Source organism: Typopeltis vanoorti, chromosome 6 (genome assembly GCF_054136105.1).
Source record: "Typopeltis vanoorti isolate ZY-2024b chromosome 6, IOZ_Tvanoo_1.0, whole genome shotgun sequence".
Lineage (NCBI taxonomy): Eukaryota > Metazoa > Arthropoda > Arachnida > Uropygi > Thelyphonidae > Typopeltis > Typopeltis vanoorti.
The window spans coordinates 71,042,362-71,057,051 of NC_143554.1; the positions used below are offsets into that span (position 1 = coordinate 71,042,362).

General features: G+C 34.5%; 1 protein-coding gene across 1 annotated transcript in view; it reads left to right on the plus strand.

Annotated features, from left to right (window-relative positions):
• Positions 1–945: 945 nt before the first annotated feature.
• LOC150105529 (D-3-phosphoglycerate dehydrogenase) overlaps positions 946–14,690 on the plus strand; it is a 123,710-nt gene continuing 109,965 nt past the window's right edge. Inside the window, exon 1 of the mRNA XM_090394243.1 lies at positions 946–1,135. Within this exon, the coding sequence (XP_090250369.1) occupies positions 950–1,135 (186 nt within the window). The 5' untranslated portion in view covers positions 946–949. The remainder of the gene's footprint in view (positions 1,136–14,690) is intronic.

Below are 14,690 nucleotides of genomic sequence, written 5' to 3' on the forward strand. Positions count from 1 at the left end.
TCCGTTATTTCAAGATTTTCTTCTTCGTTTTACTTATCTGTTTGTGCTGTATAAGATAAACTATTCCCTCCCAACCTTATTTATCGCCATTGTACGATATGATTTTTGCACCGCATTTTCTAGTTTTCTACATTCGCTCTCAAAATATATCCCGTACCATACAATTAGAAACCAACTGAGTTGATAAAATCATCGTCACTATAGCAATCAGTACACTAACACCTCAGGTATATTCAGCACGCTTTGGTAATTCAAATTAAACTAGCCCATTTCCTTGTGTAAATACAGAAGGAAATGGGCTAGTTTAATTAGCCAGGGAAATTAATTAAGTCAGGGGAACTATTTAGTTTCCCCTTACTTGATATGTTTGTTATTTATTTTAATTTATTTTTATTTTTTTGTATGTGTGTGAAAATTTTCCAACAGTGCTAGGTAATTTAAATGACGCATTGTTCAGGATAAGGACTACCTTTATTCAAATCGCGAGTAATAACTAATAAAACGCATTAACAGTAGAATATAAATCACACAAATCAATAAAACAAAAAGAAATGTGTGACGATTCATATAAATGTGAACTAGTTGCAGTTTACAAAAATTAGATTCTAGTCCTATTTAAATAAGATGACATAAAAAAAAATACTATATCTGCAAAATAATGATGCTTACAGTAAAGGTATAAAAGAAATCAATAAATACTACTGCACAAAAGGAATATCTGGGATTTGTTCTTATGAGCAGTTCGGATTAACCTTATCGGTCTTATGATTCACGATGATGTTATAGGGATAAAGCGATTGAGATAAAATTCGTTAAGAAGTTTAAGTTTATCGTAACTGTTCTCATTAGCCGTCATAAGAAAGTATTTAGTATAGAATACGGTCAGAATAATGCGCATGCGCAAATTGTAACTGCGGAATTGCCCTTAAAGCAGCGCGTCGTCAGACGAATGGTCCCTTCTGTCAGGAGCTACGCAGCAGGTTGTTCGCTAGTTAAGACAATGGCATTCACACTACGAAAAGTGTTGATTAGTGAGCCCGTAGATCAGGCGTGCAGCAAAATACTGCAAGATAATGGAGTAGAAGTAATTACCAAGACTGGATTATCAAAAGATCAGCTACTGGAAGAAATTAAGGTATGAATTTTGTAAATTGTGGCATGAGCGCTTTTATCAATTGCTTGAAAACGAGCTTTATTACTACACTGATCATGAGGCTATCTAGCCAACAGACGATTGTGTTAGCAAAGGGACTCAGAGGATATTTTTTTCTCTTTCAACTGAACATGTGATATCGCAATATTTTTTGTTCTCTATAATGAATGAAAATAGGAAGGGCACGATTCATGTACTGTCGACATTTAAACGCAAAACACGGTGTATACGGTACTTCCGCTTCCGGGTAAGCTTGGTAACAATTGATTTTGACGCTTTGTTGAAGCGATGCACACTGCTTGACAGACGACTTGGTTAAGAACTAGTATTTCAATTTTACATAAAAGGAGCAGTTTGCATCGCTTCAACAATATATAACTATATATATTTGCTGGTTTGATATGATATTGCGCTAAAATACCAACTGTACAACTTTAAAAGTAGTCCTCATTAATCAAAATGTCTAGTTTTATTTATCTAACTCAAACGATTAGTAAATCTGAAAGCGCAATTTAAAATGAACGATTACTTCAAAAACTTAGTCATCAAACCGTGATTTAATAGGTTTGAATCGGATCAGTGGTAATATTGATTTTTTCTACGTAGAAAAATAAATATTGGGCGGGTATTAGCTTAACGTTAAACTCTTTCTTAACATCGCATCTAAGACTAATGTATTAATATCTTAGATGCGATTAACAAATGTATACACTAGGAGTGTTTGGGACATAAAATAAACCCTCTAAAATGGATCCCTTTTCCCCTTATAACTGAGAGAAAAATTCGTTGTGTAAGATATACTATTATTGCTGATAGTACTGATGGATGAATGGACATATAAGTAATACATATATCACTTTCTCTGCATTTGATTTTTGAATTATTATTTTTTTATTTTATTTTATTTTTTCACTTCATACATGCATTTGTTTACATTTCATCATTGGGTATAAAGCTCAAAATTCCAATATATCCTGCGTCTCTCTGTCTCGAATCATAATATCATAATAATCTGGGCTAACCAATTTTGAAAAAAAAAAAACATACTTTAAAAAAAATCACTCACAAGATGCGAAGTCTGCAGAGCAAGAAAAAAAAAACGAAACAGTAATGCCGTTATTCGACAGAGTTCCCGCACAAAGCATAGTAAGTTGAAGCATTGCAACATATCTAGCTTTTCTATCAAATGCTTTGGTACAATCCAATATGTGATGGATTTGTTTTCATGTACAAATTCATTGATCAGCGTCCCATTTTTCCCGTTCTACTCATTGATGGACGTTGCATATTGGAAAACTATATAAATTCTTCTCATTCTCATTCTTCGAAAGTAAATTTAATATCTTAGGTCTGCCTACTTTTTTCCCAGTTTAAAGCAGAACTTCAGGCACCCATCCTTGAAATCTGCTTTTTGATTGAGAGGAAACCGCGAAGGTTACATACAACACAGTCATACTTCCCAACTAGGAATCGCAATGTTGCCATCATGCAGCCAATATATTAATGTCTTGATCGCAGTATTATTCAACTGACTAGCAACTAAACTTTTAGTCGCTTTTTTTTTATATATATTTTTTAAAAAACTTATATATTGGGCACGGTCCAGTTCGTGATATGTGATGAGAAACAAGATTTAGAAGTTGATTTTGTTGAACATAAAGATGAAAATTTCTTTATAATTATAATATATTCTCGATACCTAATTGTCTTAAATTTGGAGCCCCACCAATATTATCCCAATTGGGCAGTGCATTTGTTTTTGTTACAGCCAGGAATGTTTCAAACAAATGTTTTTCATGACGTATATCTGCATATTTTTATATAAAATATTAGTTTTAAGTGGCTATTAAATCTAAAAGAACTGGATATGTGCATGACGAAGAGAGATCTGGGTGCCCAAGGACAGAAAGAGAAAGCGTTGCATATGTTTGCCAAGTCTTTGAAAATGATCAGAAATTATCAGTTAGTAATACATCATTCCTGACTGATGACTTACGTTCGACTGTAAAGGGTAGTTGGAGGATTAAAAAAAATAACAATAATAGGGCGTTACATTCAAATGCTACACGACTTGCATGAAAAGATTATCAAAGACAGTGGCGCACCCAGAGTTGGGGGGGGGGAAGAGGTCCTGGGCTCCAAAAAAAGAAAAAGGAAAAAAAAAAAAAAACACTATAAAAATTTCCAAATATCTTTTCCTAATTAAAATTCATTTTTTATTTATGTTGTGTCGTGTCTTCTATTTCTATACTAAGTTACTTATGAATTAGCGATCATTGCAGATGCTCAGTCATAGGGCGTATGCGATACGTCGTGTGTATTCTCAAATCATCTACCCCCCCCCCTCCCCCCAAGATTAAATCCTGAGTGTGCCACTGATCCAAGACGAGCAGCAATATATGTGCGCAAGATATTGTGAATTGTCGTGTTTTAGGTCAGTGTGCAGGATGCATTTCTAACTGATTAATTCTAATCATCTACGAAGATTTGGCGAACAATTTCAATACTTTCTCGTACTGTCCTTGGTCATCCATATTCTCTCTCTCTCCTCTATGCACAGATCCAAATTTTAATTTATTCACAATATGTAACTTTTGGAACACCGCATGCGGGTGGGTGTGTCCAGACAATTTCACTGTTCATTACATTAAAAAGAAGGAATAAACACTTTCGTTTCTGACCGACCTTCCAGTACCTTTCTTTTGCTTATCTTGTAGCATTTACTGATAAAGTACACAAGAAAAAGTTTTGAGATATGACCGAATGTGATTACGCTTATCAACAAAATAAAGCGCATATGTCTCCCAAGGTTAAATGAAGGACTGCATTGATATGTTTTATCTGTACAGACTGGAAGTTATGTAATAGAGAAGTAATAGGATAAACAAACCCTTACTTTTCAAGGTGGAAATAATCTAATATTTGAGGAGGCCATTTTTAAAGATTATATTACACTTTACATAATAAAATATCACGACAGTAGTCTAATATTAAAGCAAATTCGAGTAATTAAAATAATTCACTTAATCTTTTCCCAAGTGATTTCTATATTAACTAACCACCAGGGGCGCCAAAGGCAGGAACAGTCTCTGACGTGGACATCAAATACATGACGAAGTTCATCAATTTTTTTTTTTTTATGACCATATTAGGGGAGGAATGGGGAAGTAATAAGTAACTCCTTATGTTCCTCATCTCATAGCAGCTGAAAACTGAAAAAATATCAATGACTGATAATGCATATTAAGTAATAAGGAATTAGAAACATGATACTTTTCGGTAGTCTCGAAATTTGGAGTAAACTTTGTACTTGAATTGAATTACAATACCCGACTTCAATAGTATCATTCAAATTATGTTTTACTGATTGACTTATCAAAACGTATGATCGAACGCTAAATTGAAATCCCGTATTTCAAAATACTAGCGTCATGGAAAAAATTCAAAAAAGAAATAATTATTTTAAAATATTGTGCGCTTACTAGAGCCGCTTGTTTGGAGAATTTTCCAAATATTTGAATGCTAGAATGATATTTTTATCACACTAAAGCAACCAAAATCTGCATTATCTCTTTTACCAAAAACAGAACAATATTTTAGTTAAATATCCTTGAATAAAAAAAAAAAATAAATAAATAAAATAAAATAAAAGTACAAATCTACAGTATTCGATTTCTTCTAAAATAATTACTTCACTTTATTTGCAAATTCTGAACTTGGCTCAAATCTCCTATGGTTCCCGAAAAACTGCTTAATGATTTGCCATTTAAGGACTTGCTCTTGTATGTTTGCCGTCTAAAATATATACTTGTTTGCTTTCCCAGAATATATAAATTTTCTGCCATATGCAAATATATTATTATTATTATTATTATTATTATTATTACTACTACTACACAGTACTTCCACGTAGTATGTAGTTCCAGGACTGATCGCAGAAGGCCACTCCATTCGATTATATTGCTGATTGTGTTAACTGGGTGTTTTGTATTAGGAAATACAAGTCAGGATTCCGTTCTAAGCAAAATCATAAATGAAAGTTGAAGCATTTAATAATATAGAGAGTTTGGTTTATTTACTGCATGTTTATTATACTCTTTTTTTTTTTTTTTTCATGTAGTACTATCATATCCTGTACACCCCTTGAGGGTACATGGCAGGAATTTGATGATGATGAATTATTATACTCTTCAGCATCTTATCATCTACTCTTTGGTTAGAAAGACGCAGGTTCGAACGGACGCGATTGCTGAAAAACCTTTTTTATAAGGACTTTTCATCTAAAGGTGAATTAGCCGGTCTCTCTGTTTTGAGACATGAAAACCCAAGGCTTTCATTCATCAAAACAGACCAATCGGATAGAGAATACTTTATTTACTTCCTGTTTTCCGTGTATGTGAACTTTTTAGTACACTTTTAGTTTTCTTCCGGTCATCTTAAGGAAGGAAAAATAAGGGAAAAAATAGATAAATAATTGGGGGGGATAAATTTATAAGGATTAAAGTGCGAAGCCTATGTAGGTCTCAGCAACTGGTTATACCCCTCTTTTTGAAAAATACACACGTTACAAACAAAATTACATTACAATCAATAGCAATAAGTATCGTCTCTGCTCGTATGGGGGCGTCACGGCCGTTGTCTCATCGCCTATGATCTGATAACTGAAAGATGTCAAATTTAAAGGTCATCAAAGTAGACTCTAATGTTGCCTAGCTCCTGGAAACCAAATTTTGCAGTTAAGCTATAATATTCTTGCATTTTTCTTTCAATTACTTAAAATCTTAATCGCTTAATTGTAAAATTTAGTTTCAGAGGGTTTGGTAATATCATATATATTAACCTTATATATTTAAAAAATATATTTTATTTCAGTTTAAAAAATTATAATTTATTGATTATCAAAAACTAAATTGCCATCCTGAAAAGTCGCCAAAAATCAGGAGCTATCGATGGTACTTTATTACTTCCTGCTTTCTGTGTATGTGAACTTTTTAGTACACTTTTAGTTTTCTTCCGGTTATCTTAAGGAAGGAAAAATAAGGGAAAAAAAAAATAGATAAATAATGGTCGGGGGGGGGGGATAAATTTATAGGGATTAAAGCGCGAAGCCTATGTAGGTCTCAGCAACCGGTTATACCCCTCTTTTTGGAAAATTAATTGCTTGAGGTGAGATATTTGCCTCTAGAGAAACTGCCCTCTTACAAACAGAAAGCATTTGCTTTCCTGGAATACAAATTAACCTTAATGTGTTGGGCGATCGTTTTACGCAGCACATTAGCGAGGTGTGGTCAATTCTCTAGAACCGATTGCTATTTATTTAGATTCGTTTGTTCATTCCCAGAATTAAAGACCATCCGGTTAAATTTAAAAACAGAAGATCGTTTTTTAAAAAAAATCAAATAACTTATCTTACACATATAACATTCTCCCCCCCGACTCATACCCTCCCCCCCCCCCAAAAAAAAAACATTTCTCGTTGCTTTGATACTATGAAAATATGTTTCAGTAAATCAATAACACTGCTAGTGCACTCCTTAAGTATTGATTCATTTCATACATCTCTTTTAAATAGACGTAAACAGGAAAATCATTACCTTTCTGTGCACATGACCAACCAGTACGAAGTTTTCAATAAAAATTAATTTTTATTATTAGAAACTAATTTTTCTAGTTTATAAAAGGATCATACAGCATATATTATCAGTGCCATTATACTATATTTAAGAATATGATATATTTTTAAAGCTCATGTCGATTTTTTTTTTTTTTTGTTGAAGAGGAAATACATAAACATACCGACCACCAAATTAGAAACCTTTATGCAGATATATCCATCTGTTTGCTGATGATGCAAAACTGAGAAGAGTGATAGTCAATTCAATGATATCTTGCAAGATATCTACATCATTGAATCATCTACATCAAGACATTAAACTGATAACATGGTAAAATGGTTATTAGTTTAATGTAGCTAAGTGTATCACATACTGTGTACTCTCTTAATGGAACTGGACTGCAAGAAGTTGAGGCTAGGGACTTGGGGAGTTACTGTGGACAGAGAACATAAGTTTAGAGGGCATATTACCAAGGTTGCCAAAACATCGCATCAAATTACATGGTTGTTGTTGAAGAACATAATGACAAGTATGGATAGGGAAGTTATTCCACTTTATAAGGCATTAATAAGACCACATCTGGTCTATTGCGCACAGATCTCGTCACCTGGATTTCTTGGTGATGAAGAAATGGTGGAGAGAATCCAGAGGCGAGTTACAAAGATTATTGCAGGTCTGTGGAATGTTTCCTATAAGGAAAGATTGAAGGTCTGTGGGCTCCAAAAACTAGCTGACAGACGTAAGGAGGAGATGTGATAGAAGCATTTAAGGGGTTTTATACGATTGATACTGATGACTTTTTTTCTGAACAGTGCAGGAAGAGAATCGTCGATAGTGTCGATGACAATGGGAAAAGCAAATAATCTTTAGGAGTTCGATATAGGGCTTATTGTGGGTACCTGTCTAGCTGGATCCACCATTTTGAAAACAGTGCAAACAGAAAGCAAATGCTTTTTGTTTGTAAGAGCGCAGTTTCTCTAAAGGCAAATATCTCACCTCAAGCAATTAATTTTTCAGAAAGAGGGGAATAACCGGTTGCTGAGACCTACATAGGCTTCGCACTTTAATCCTTATAAATTTATCCCCCGACCATTATTTATCTATTTTTTCCCTTATTTTTTTCTCCCTTAAGATATCTGGAAGAAAACTGAAAGTGTACTAAAAAGTTGACATACACGGAAAACAGGAAGTAAATAAAGTACCGCTGACAGCTGCAGCACGGAAAAAACAAAGATGTCCACTGGCAAGATAAAAGGGAGGTACTCCTTTTCCAGGTTTAATTTTTGGCGACTTTTCAGGATGACAATTTAGTCTTTGATAACCAATAAATTATAATTCTTTAAACTGAAATAAAATAATTTTTTGAGAGCTGATTGGTTTATCAAAATGTGAGATATCGTGGCTGTTTAACCAGTGGAAAAATAAACCCACTCTGCTTGTCTAAGAGGCTAAATGTGTTCCTAAGACGTCCGAGAAGACTTCTACGGGAAAACAGAACTTCCTGTGTGCAGCAATTGACCAAACCATTTAATGAAGGCTGTTTTCTACCCATATCTCTCCGAAATATTCCCAGGGAATTGAAGAGGATCGGTATTGGCAGTCGTATGCCTATACGGAACATTTATTGTGCACCATTGATTTCTGCCAAGAACCGGAAAGTTTTTCTACAGTGGTGTCAGGAGCACTGTGATTGGACACTGGAAGAGCGGGAAAATGTCATGTGGTTCGACGAGTCACGGTACACCTTGTTCTGTACCGACTGTAGGAAGAGCGTTTGGCAGATGCTCAATGGAACAATGGATCCAGCTTGCTTCGTAAACACAACGGAAAGTTCTGGAAGTGGGGAATGTTCTGTTAGTGCGGAACTGGTCCCCTAATATTGCTGGAAGGTTGAGTGTAGTTCAAGAAGTATCTGAACATAGTTGCCGATCAAGTCTATCCTGCAGTGTTGAGTTTTTATCCAGCAAGTGACGGTTGAGTCACGGATGACAGTGCTACTGTCCATAGCGAAGAATTGTACAGTAGTGGTTCAGAGAGCATGACAACGACTTCCACCTTCTTTCCAGGCCACCACAAAGCCCGGAGCAAAGTCCTCTTCCGTCAAAAATCTGAGCCAGTTAGAGGATTATCTGATGAACAACACATGGTATGTTGTAGACGTAGATGCAATCCAACACCTTGTGGAATCTATGCCAAACCGCATATGTGCCGTAATTCGGGCTAAAGAAGGTCCAGATAAACTTCTAATTCTCATAATATTTCCCGTTTCCTTTGATAATACGCATATCTTTAAACATTATGAGATTTCTCTCCTTGGGCTTGATCACACTTCTATCCATTCTAGGCATGAATACATCACAACTGCAAAATTTTCTCCTCTTCTGTTCATGATAGTGCATCTTACTTTTACGACTTCAAACACTATATATAAATGTCAAATTCATCCAACCTTAAAATACTGTTCTCACAAAGAGGTGGTGCACCATAAACCTCCCTAAGCATGCTTAATACTAACAAGAAAAAAAAAGGCTATCCACTTAGCCCCCCCCCCCCCTTTCTCTCTCTCTCTCTCTCACACACACGCGCGCGCGACTCATTCCATTCGCTTTCTCACAGTTTTGTTTCTGCGTTATGTTTGTTTCTTAGATCATCTCCGAACCTTTGATATAAAAAAAGCTGACCATTCGTTATACTGTGTAGTCATAACAACGATTTTGCATTATAAAGAAAGCTTCTGCCGTTGATTTTTTTTTTCTCGCAATTTTAGCACATCACATAATTAGCATACATAGAGAATAAGACGTATGCATCAAATTCTGCCTTGAACTCGGGATGGTGTTTGGTGGTGGTGGGGGGGGCTAGCCAAGAAACCGCTGAGATGTTAAAGCCTTGTCTTTGTAGATGAATAATAGCATAACTCAAACATGTGATTGGCTTCCCAAGTTCAAATAATGAGGCTGATTATTTTGAGAGTTGGAGACAGCCATCGAAGATAGGAGGTCAACCTGTACCAAAATGTTTTCTTCAAATATTCTGTGTAAAATATTTCAAGAAATTTTTGTTTCAAAAAAAAAAAAAAAAAAATTGACTTTTTACTTGTAGAATTTTTTGTAGAATATTTTAAGAAAAATTTACGCAAAATCTATCCAAGAAGCTGTGTACTAGAAAATGCTTTCTCTGCTATTATTGGTTTCTCATTCTTTATGTATGCAGGAATCTGAACCGCCGCCTCACAGTATGCGAAAAAGTCTTACGTATTTTTTCTGCAATTAATATTGCACATTAAAGTAAGATTGGGTACACAATGATGCATATATACAGTAATAAAAATTAAATTTTAACATTTTTATTGTTTTGTATATTATTTTCTATAACCAGGAGCGTATCTAGGTTTTTGGCGCGCTTGGCAAATTCGTACTTACGTGTCTTTTTGAGTGTGACAAGTCCGATAATTGGTAAGTCACTGGCTTCCTGGGCAACTACAACAGTGCCGTAACATTTCTACGCCTCTGGCCATAGCGATGCACAATTTTAAAATTTAGCTTATGCACTTGGAACAGCCCTTTGTTTCTCATACTTTCTAAATTAATTTCAATTCTTATGTGTTTTTAATTAAGAATTAAAAAATACTTTCATAATTTACGAATTTCATTTTCAATTTTATCCTTTTCTTAGAATGCTGAGGTTATTTGACATAAATGCGATTAGGATCGGTAAGGTAGTCAGTTTCTGAAAACCTTTTAATTATCATATTAAAAGGTTGTAATGATAATATGACAGTACAAGCTTGGAAGATATGAGAGGTAGAGATTTAAGTGTACAGATGAGATAAATTGGAGCATGGAAAAGTTGCTACTTCTAGAAAAGGGTGAAAAAATCATCCTATGTCAGTGGAAGTGAAAACATTTTTTCAGAATTCATTAATTTATTCTCAGCAGTGGAGACCCCGATCCGACAAAGAAAAATTAAAATTTCATTGGAAAACGGTCGAGGAATTTCGCACTGGTATTAGAAAGAATAGATTACACTTTTGGTCGTTTTCTTAAAGTAATTGTAGTATATTTATCTTGTATCATATAACCTCAATTAATTCTGTGCTTTTGTTTTATTTTTCCTATCCACGAAAAGTTTCAAACTTATAGCATTTTAGTACTGGGACTCTGCGTCAATATTGTATCATGTACTTTTGCATTTTGCCTTGAATTAATTTTTGTTATTATTCTTTTAAAAAATCCTGTAATGTATTTTATTCTCCAAAGGGAGCAGGCAGAGCTTCTTTAGTTCTAACCAACTTTTGAGGATAGGTAGGTAGCCATCCTTCACCTTTCACTGAGTCCAAGGTATCAATGAACGAAGGCCTTCTGGAGAAGGAATACAACAAACTACTGTTATGTTAAAGATACCAAGCTATTTTAAACCTGGTTTTACTCCATTTCCCAAGTAAGCAAACAGACAAGTAAGTCAAGTTTGCGCCTGCAAGTATTGCAAGTCTAGGTGACCCCATACATATTGCAAGTCAAGGCAACTTGTGGTAAAGGTGGATAAGTTCTGATCACTATTCTTAATATTTACCCTTAATGCAAAGCACATCTCCTGGAGGAGATGTATGATGCTAAGTATTAAAGGCAAGGGGGGGGGCACTACCCAGACCGATTTCGACCTTTATTGAGGTCTCATCAGTGGGAGCCAGGCTTAGAAATACCAAGATTTTAGTAATACAGAGCTTATAAGTATTTTACCAGAACAAGTTACCATAAGGTGTTTTAACCTTATTAAATAAAAATCTCAGGATGAGATATAAATGTAGAAAGTATTTTACCCAAGGTAAAATACTTTCTAAAACTACTGTTATCTTGTGATTCTAAACCCTGACACTCGTATTGTTAAAACGATTCGAGTTAAATTCCGAGTTTTCAGAATGGGAACCCCTAATTCGCCTGTGCAAATATCGACTAACTCGGGAACCGATCAAACAAAGGCTTAAAAATGGCCCTCTAGTCGTTGAGAATCGAATCTATAACGATCATTCGTCGAATCACAAAGCATTAGGAACAGTGGCGGCTTGTACATAAGCACTGCGACACTGCAGAACCCCCCCCCCCCAAGGAAAAAACGAAATTAAATTTTGTTTGTGTTTATAAATAATAACAATGCTTGCAATATTATACAAATGCGATACAACATGTTTAAAGGTTACAGCTTATGTTTCGACATTAATTGAATAGTTAATAATTGGAACTGTTCGATTAACGCTTTAGATTACGAAACAAATGCACTGTGATCTAACACAGTGTCGGAATTATCACGTTCGGCCAATTGCAGCTAGACTCGCCGATATTTGTTTGCACTTGTCACTGCATGTAACAAGTGAATCCGAAACTGCTCGTTTGAGCAGTGTCGCTACAGATAAAGTATATATTTGTGTGCGTTATTTCTGTATATGAAACTTTTATTATTGGTGTGTGTGTTCATGGTGAGGACGAAATATTTTTGGTAAATCTTATTTTATTCTTTTAAAATAACATATAATTATTTATTTATTATAGATACAAGGCTGAATTATGATGAGCGTCACTGTTGAAAATATGAAAAGAATTGTATTTTCGTAATTATCGTTACTCGAAACAAATGCACCGCGATCTAACGCAGTGTCGGAATTATCACGTTCGGCCAATTGCAGCTAGACTCGCCGATATTCCTTTGCACGAAAAGGAATGTCGGATTCCTTTTCGTGCAAAGCAATATCGGATTCACCAGTCACGGCACGTACAGGTGAATCCGATATTGTTCGTTGAACAGTGTCGCTACCGATAAATTGTTTGCTTGCGCGTGTTATTTCTGTGTACGAAACTTTCATTATTGGTATGTGTTCGTGGTGAGGGTGAAATATTTTTAATAAAGCAATTTTTTAATATGTAAATTTATTTATTAATAAATTGGTTGCTGATTAGGAAAAAAGGAATTATTTTTCTTATTTTGTATGTGCAGCGTATCTCCCCCCCCCCCACTTAAAATTTTCATCCGCCGCCACTGATTAGGAAGGATATTTATTATTATCATCAGTAATAATAATTTCTGTTGTTATTCTTGGGGCCATTCTACACTACACCGCACGGACATTGTCTGCACTTCATCTATTCAAGTAAGTTTTTGACTGCTAAATGTTTCTCTTTCCTGGCCGATTTTTGCACGAGGAAACTTCAGTTTTCGGAAAAACTCTTATTCCTTAGAATGCGACCGGCTAACTCACCTTCAGTTGAAAAGATCAACAAATAAAAATTCTTTACATTATGACGAGAACCGACCTTCCAACTTCGCTACATGGGGCTTATCTTAATTTCATATTACTTTCGCAATATTAAGGGGAAAAAAAAAACTGCTATTGGAATTAGAGCTGATAAAATAAATTTAAAAAGAACAATTCATAACGGAACCTGTGAACTAGTTAAATTTTTTGATATCACCTCTGACTGAAGGAAGTAATTCAGGATATGTATCGTCAAGCAAAAAACTGAAATATATTTTGCAATTCAGTATAAGTTATTATGATTACACGTATCATAAGTATTACTTAATATGGAAGAAGAAAAAAAAATTGTCCCTCATAGTTAAGCATTCATTTACTCCCGCATATGTCAGTTGTCGACCGATAATAATAAAACAATTGCACTTCTGCTTTTGGATTTGCACTATGTAAAATAACCTTACAGCTGTTTGAATGTTAAAAAAAAAATCTCAATAATACTTCACCAGTGGTAATTTTGAATAAAAGATTTTTTTAGATGATATGGTCTATTTCTATGTTTAATAAATTCGTTCTAACACTTTTCTTTTTTTTTTGTTAATTCTACTCGAGAACTTTGAAAATGTTCGTACATTAAGTACTGTGATTGGTTTATAGTTAGCAAAGGTTGCTTACTAACTCTGCAACTAATAGTTTTTCATTTGAAATGCATTACATTATTCTTTAATAAGCGAAAAGATTTTTTTTTTTGTTCAGCTGGGTAGTTTTCATTAATAACTAAGTTTTACTGCAGAAAAAATGGACAGGATCCAATATTTTTGGTAATAATAGAAGACGATTATTATAACAGTCGTTTCTGATTGGTCGCCTTCATACGGGACTGACGAAGTCTAGAAGGGCGGTGTCTCTTATAGAGAACTACATGTACGGGTTAAACGGATACATATACCCTTATGCTTTTTATTTAAAAAAAGAATCCGGTCAAGGTCAGGATTTATTTTTCAGGATGATAAAATCTTAACGAAGTGAGATTTATTGCACAAAACACTACAAGACCAGATTTTATTATACTGCAGAGAGCAGTTAGTTTTGCAACCAGAGTGCGTATTCAGTTTATTTAAGAAATCGACTGTTGATGACAGAAAAACAGTTTACGACCACACTGTTGGGGCTGATTACGATTCCGCATAATAAAATGAGTTTACTGTTACAAGTGCCAAATGTTTTCTTCTAAACAGTATATAATATGAAAAAATTAATCTAATTCTGATGTAATAGCTTTAAATTAGTATAAATATATAATGAACCAGAGGGGAGCCAGCCACCCCCCCCCAAAGAAAAAGGGAAAAAAAAACTAAAAATTTTCCCAAAATCTTTTCCTAATTAAAATTCTTTTTTTTTTTTATTTACGATGTGTCGTAACTTCTATTTCTATACTACTTATGAATTAGTGATCATTGCAGATGCTCAGTCATAGGTCGTATCCGATACGTAGTGTATATTTTCAAATCGTCTACTAAACTCGGCCACCCCCCCCCCCCCAAGATTAAATCCTGAGTGCGTTACTGTAATAAACACAGAAATTATACATTGTATTGCATACTGTGTCTAAACAGCGCATAATTAATACGTTTATAAATGAGAAAAAGGCGTTTGTTTCGTTCATTTGAATTATGAT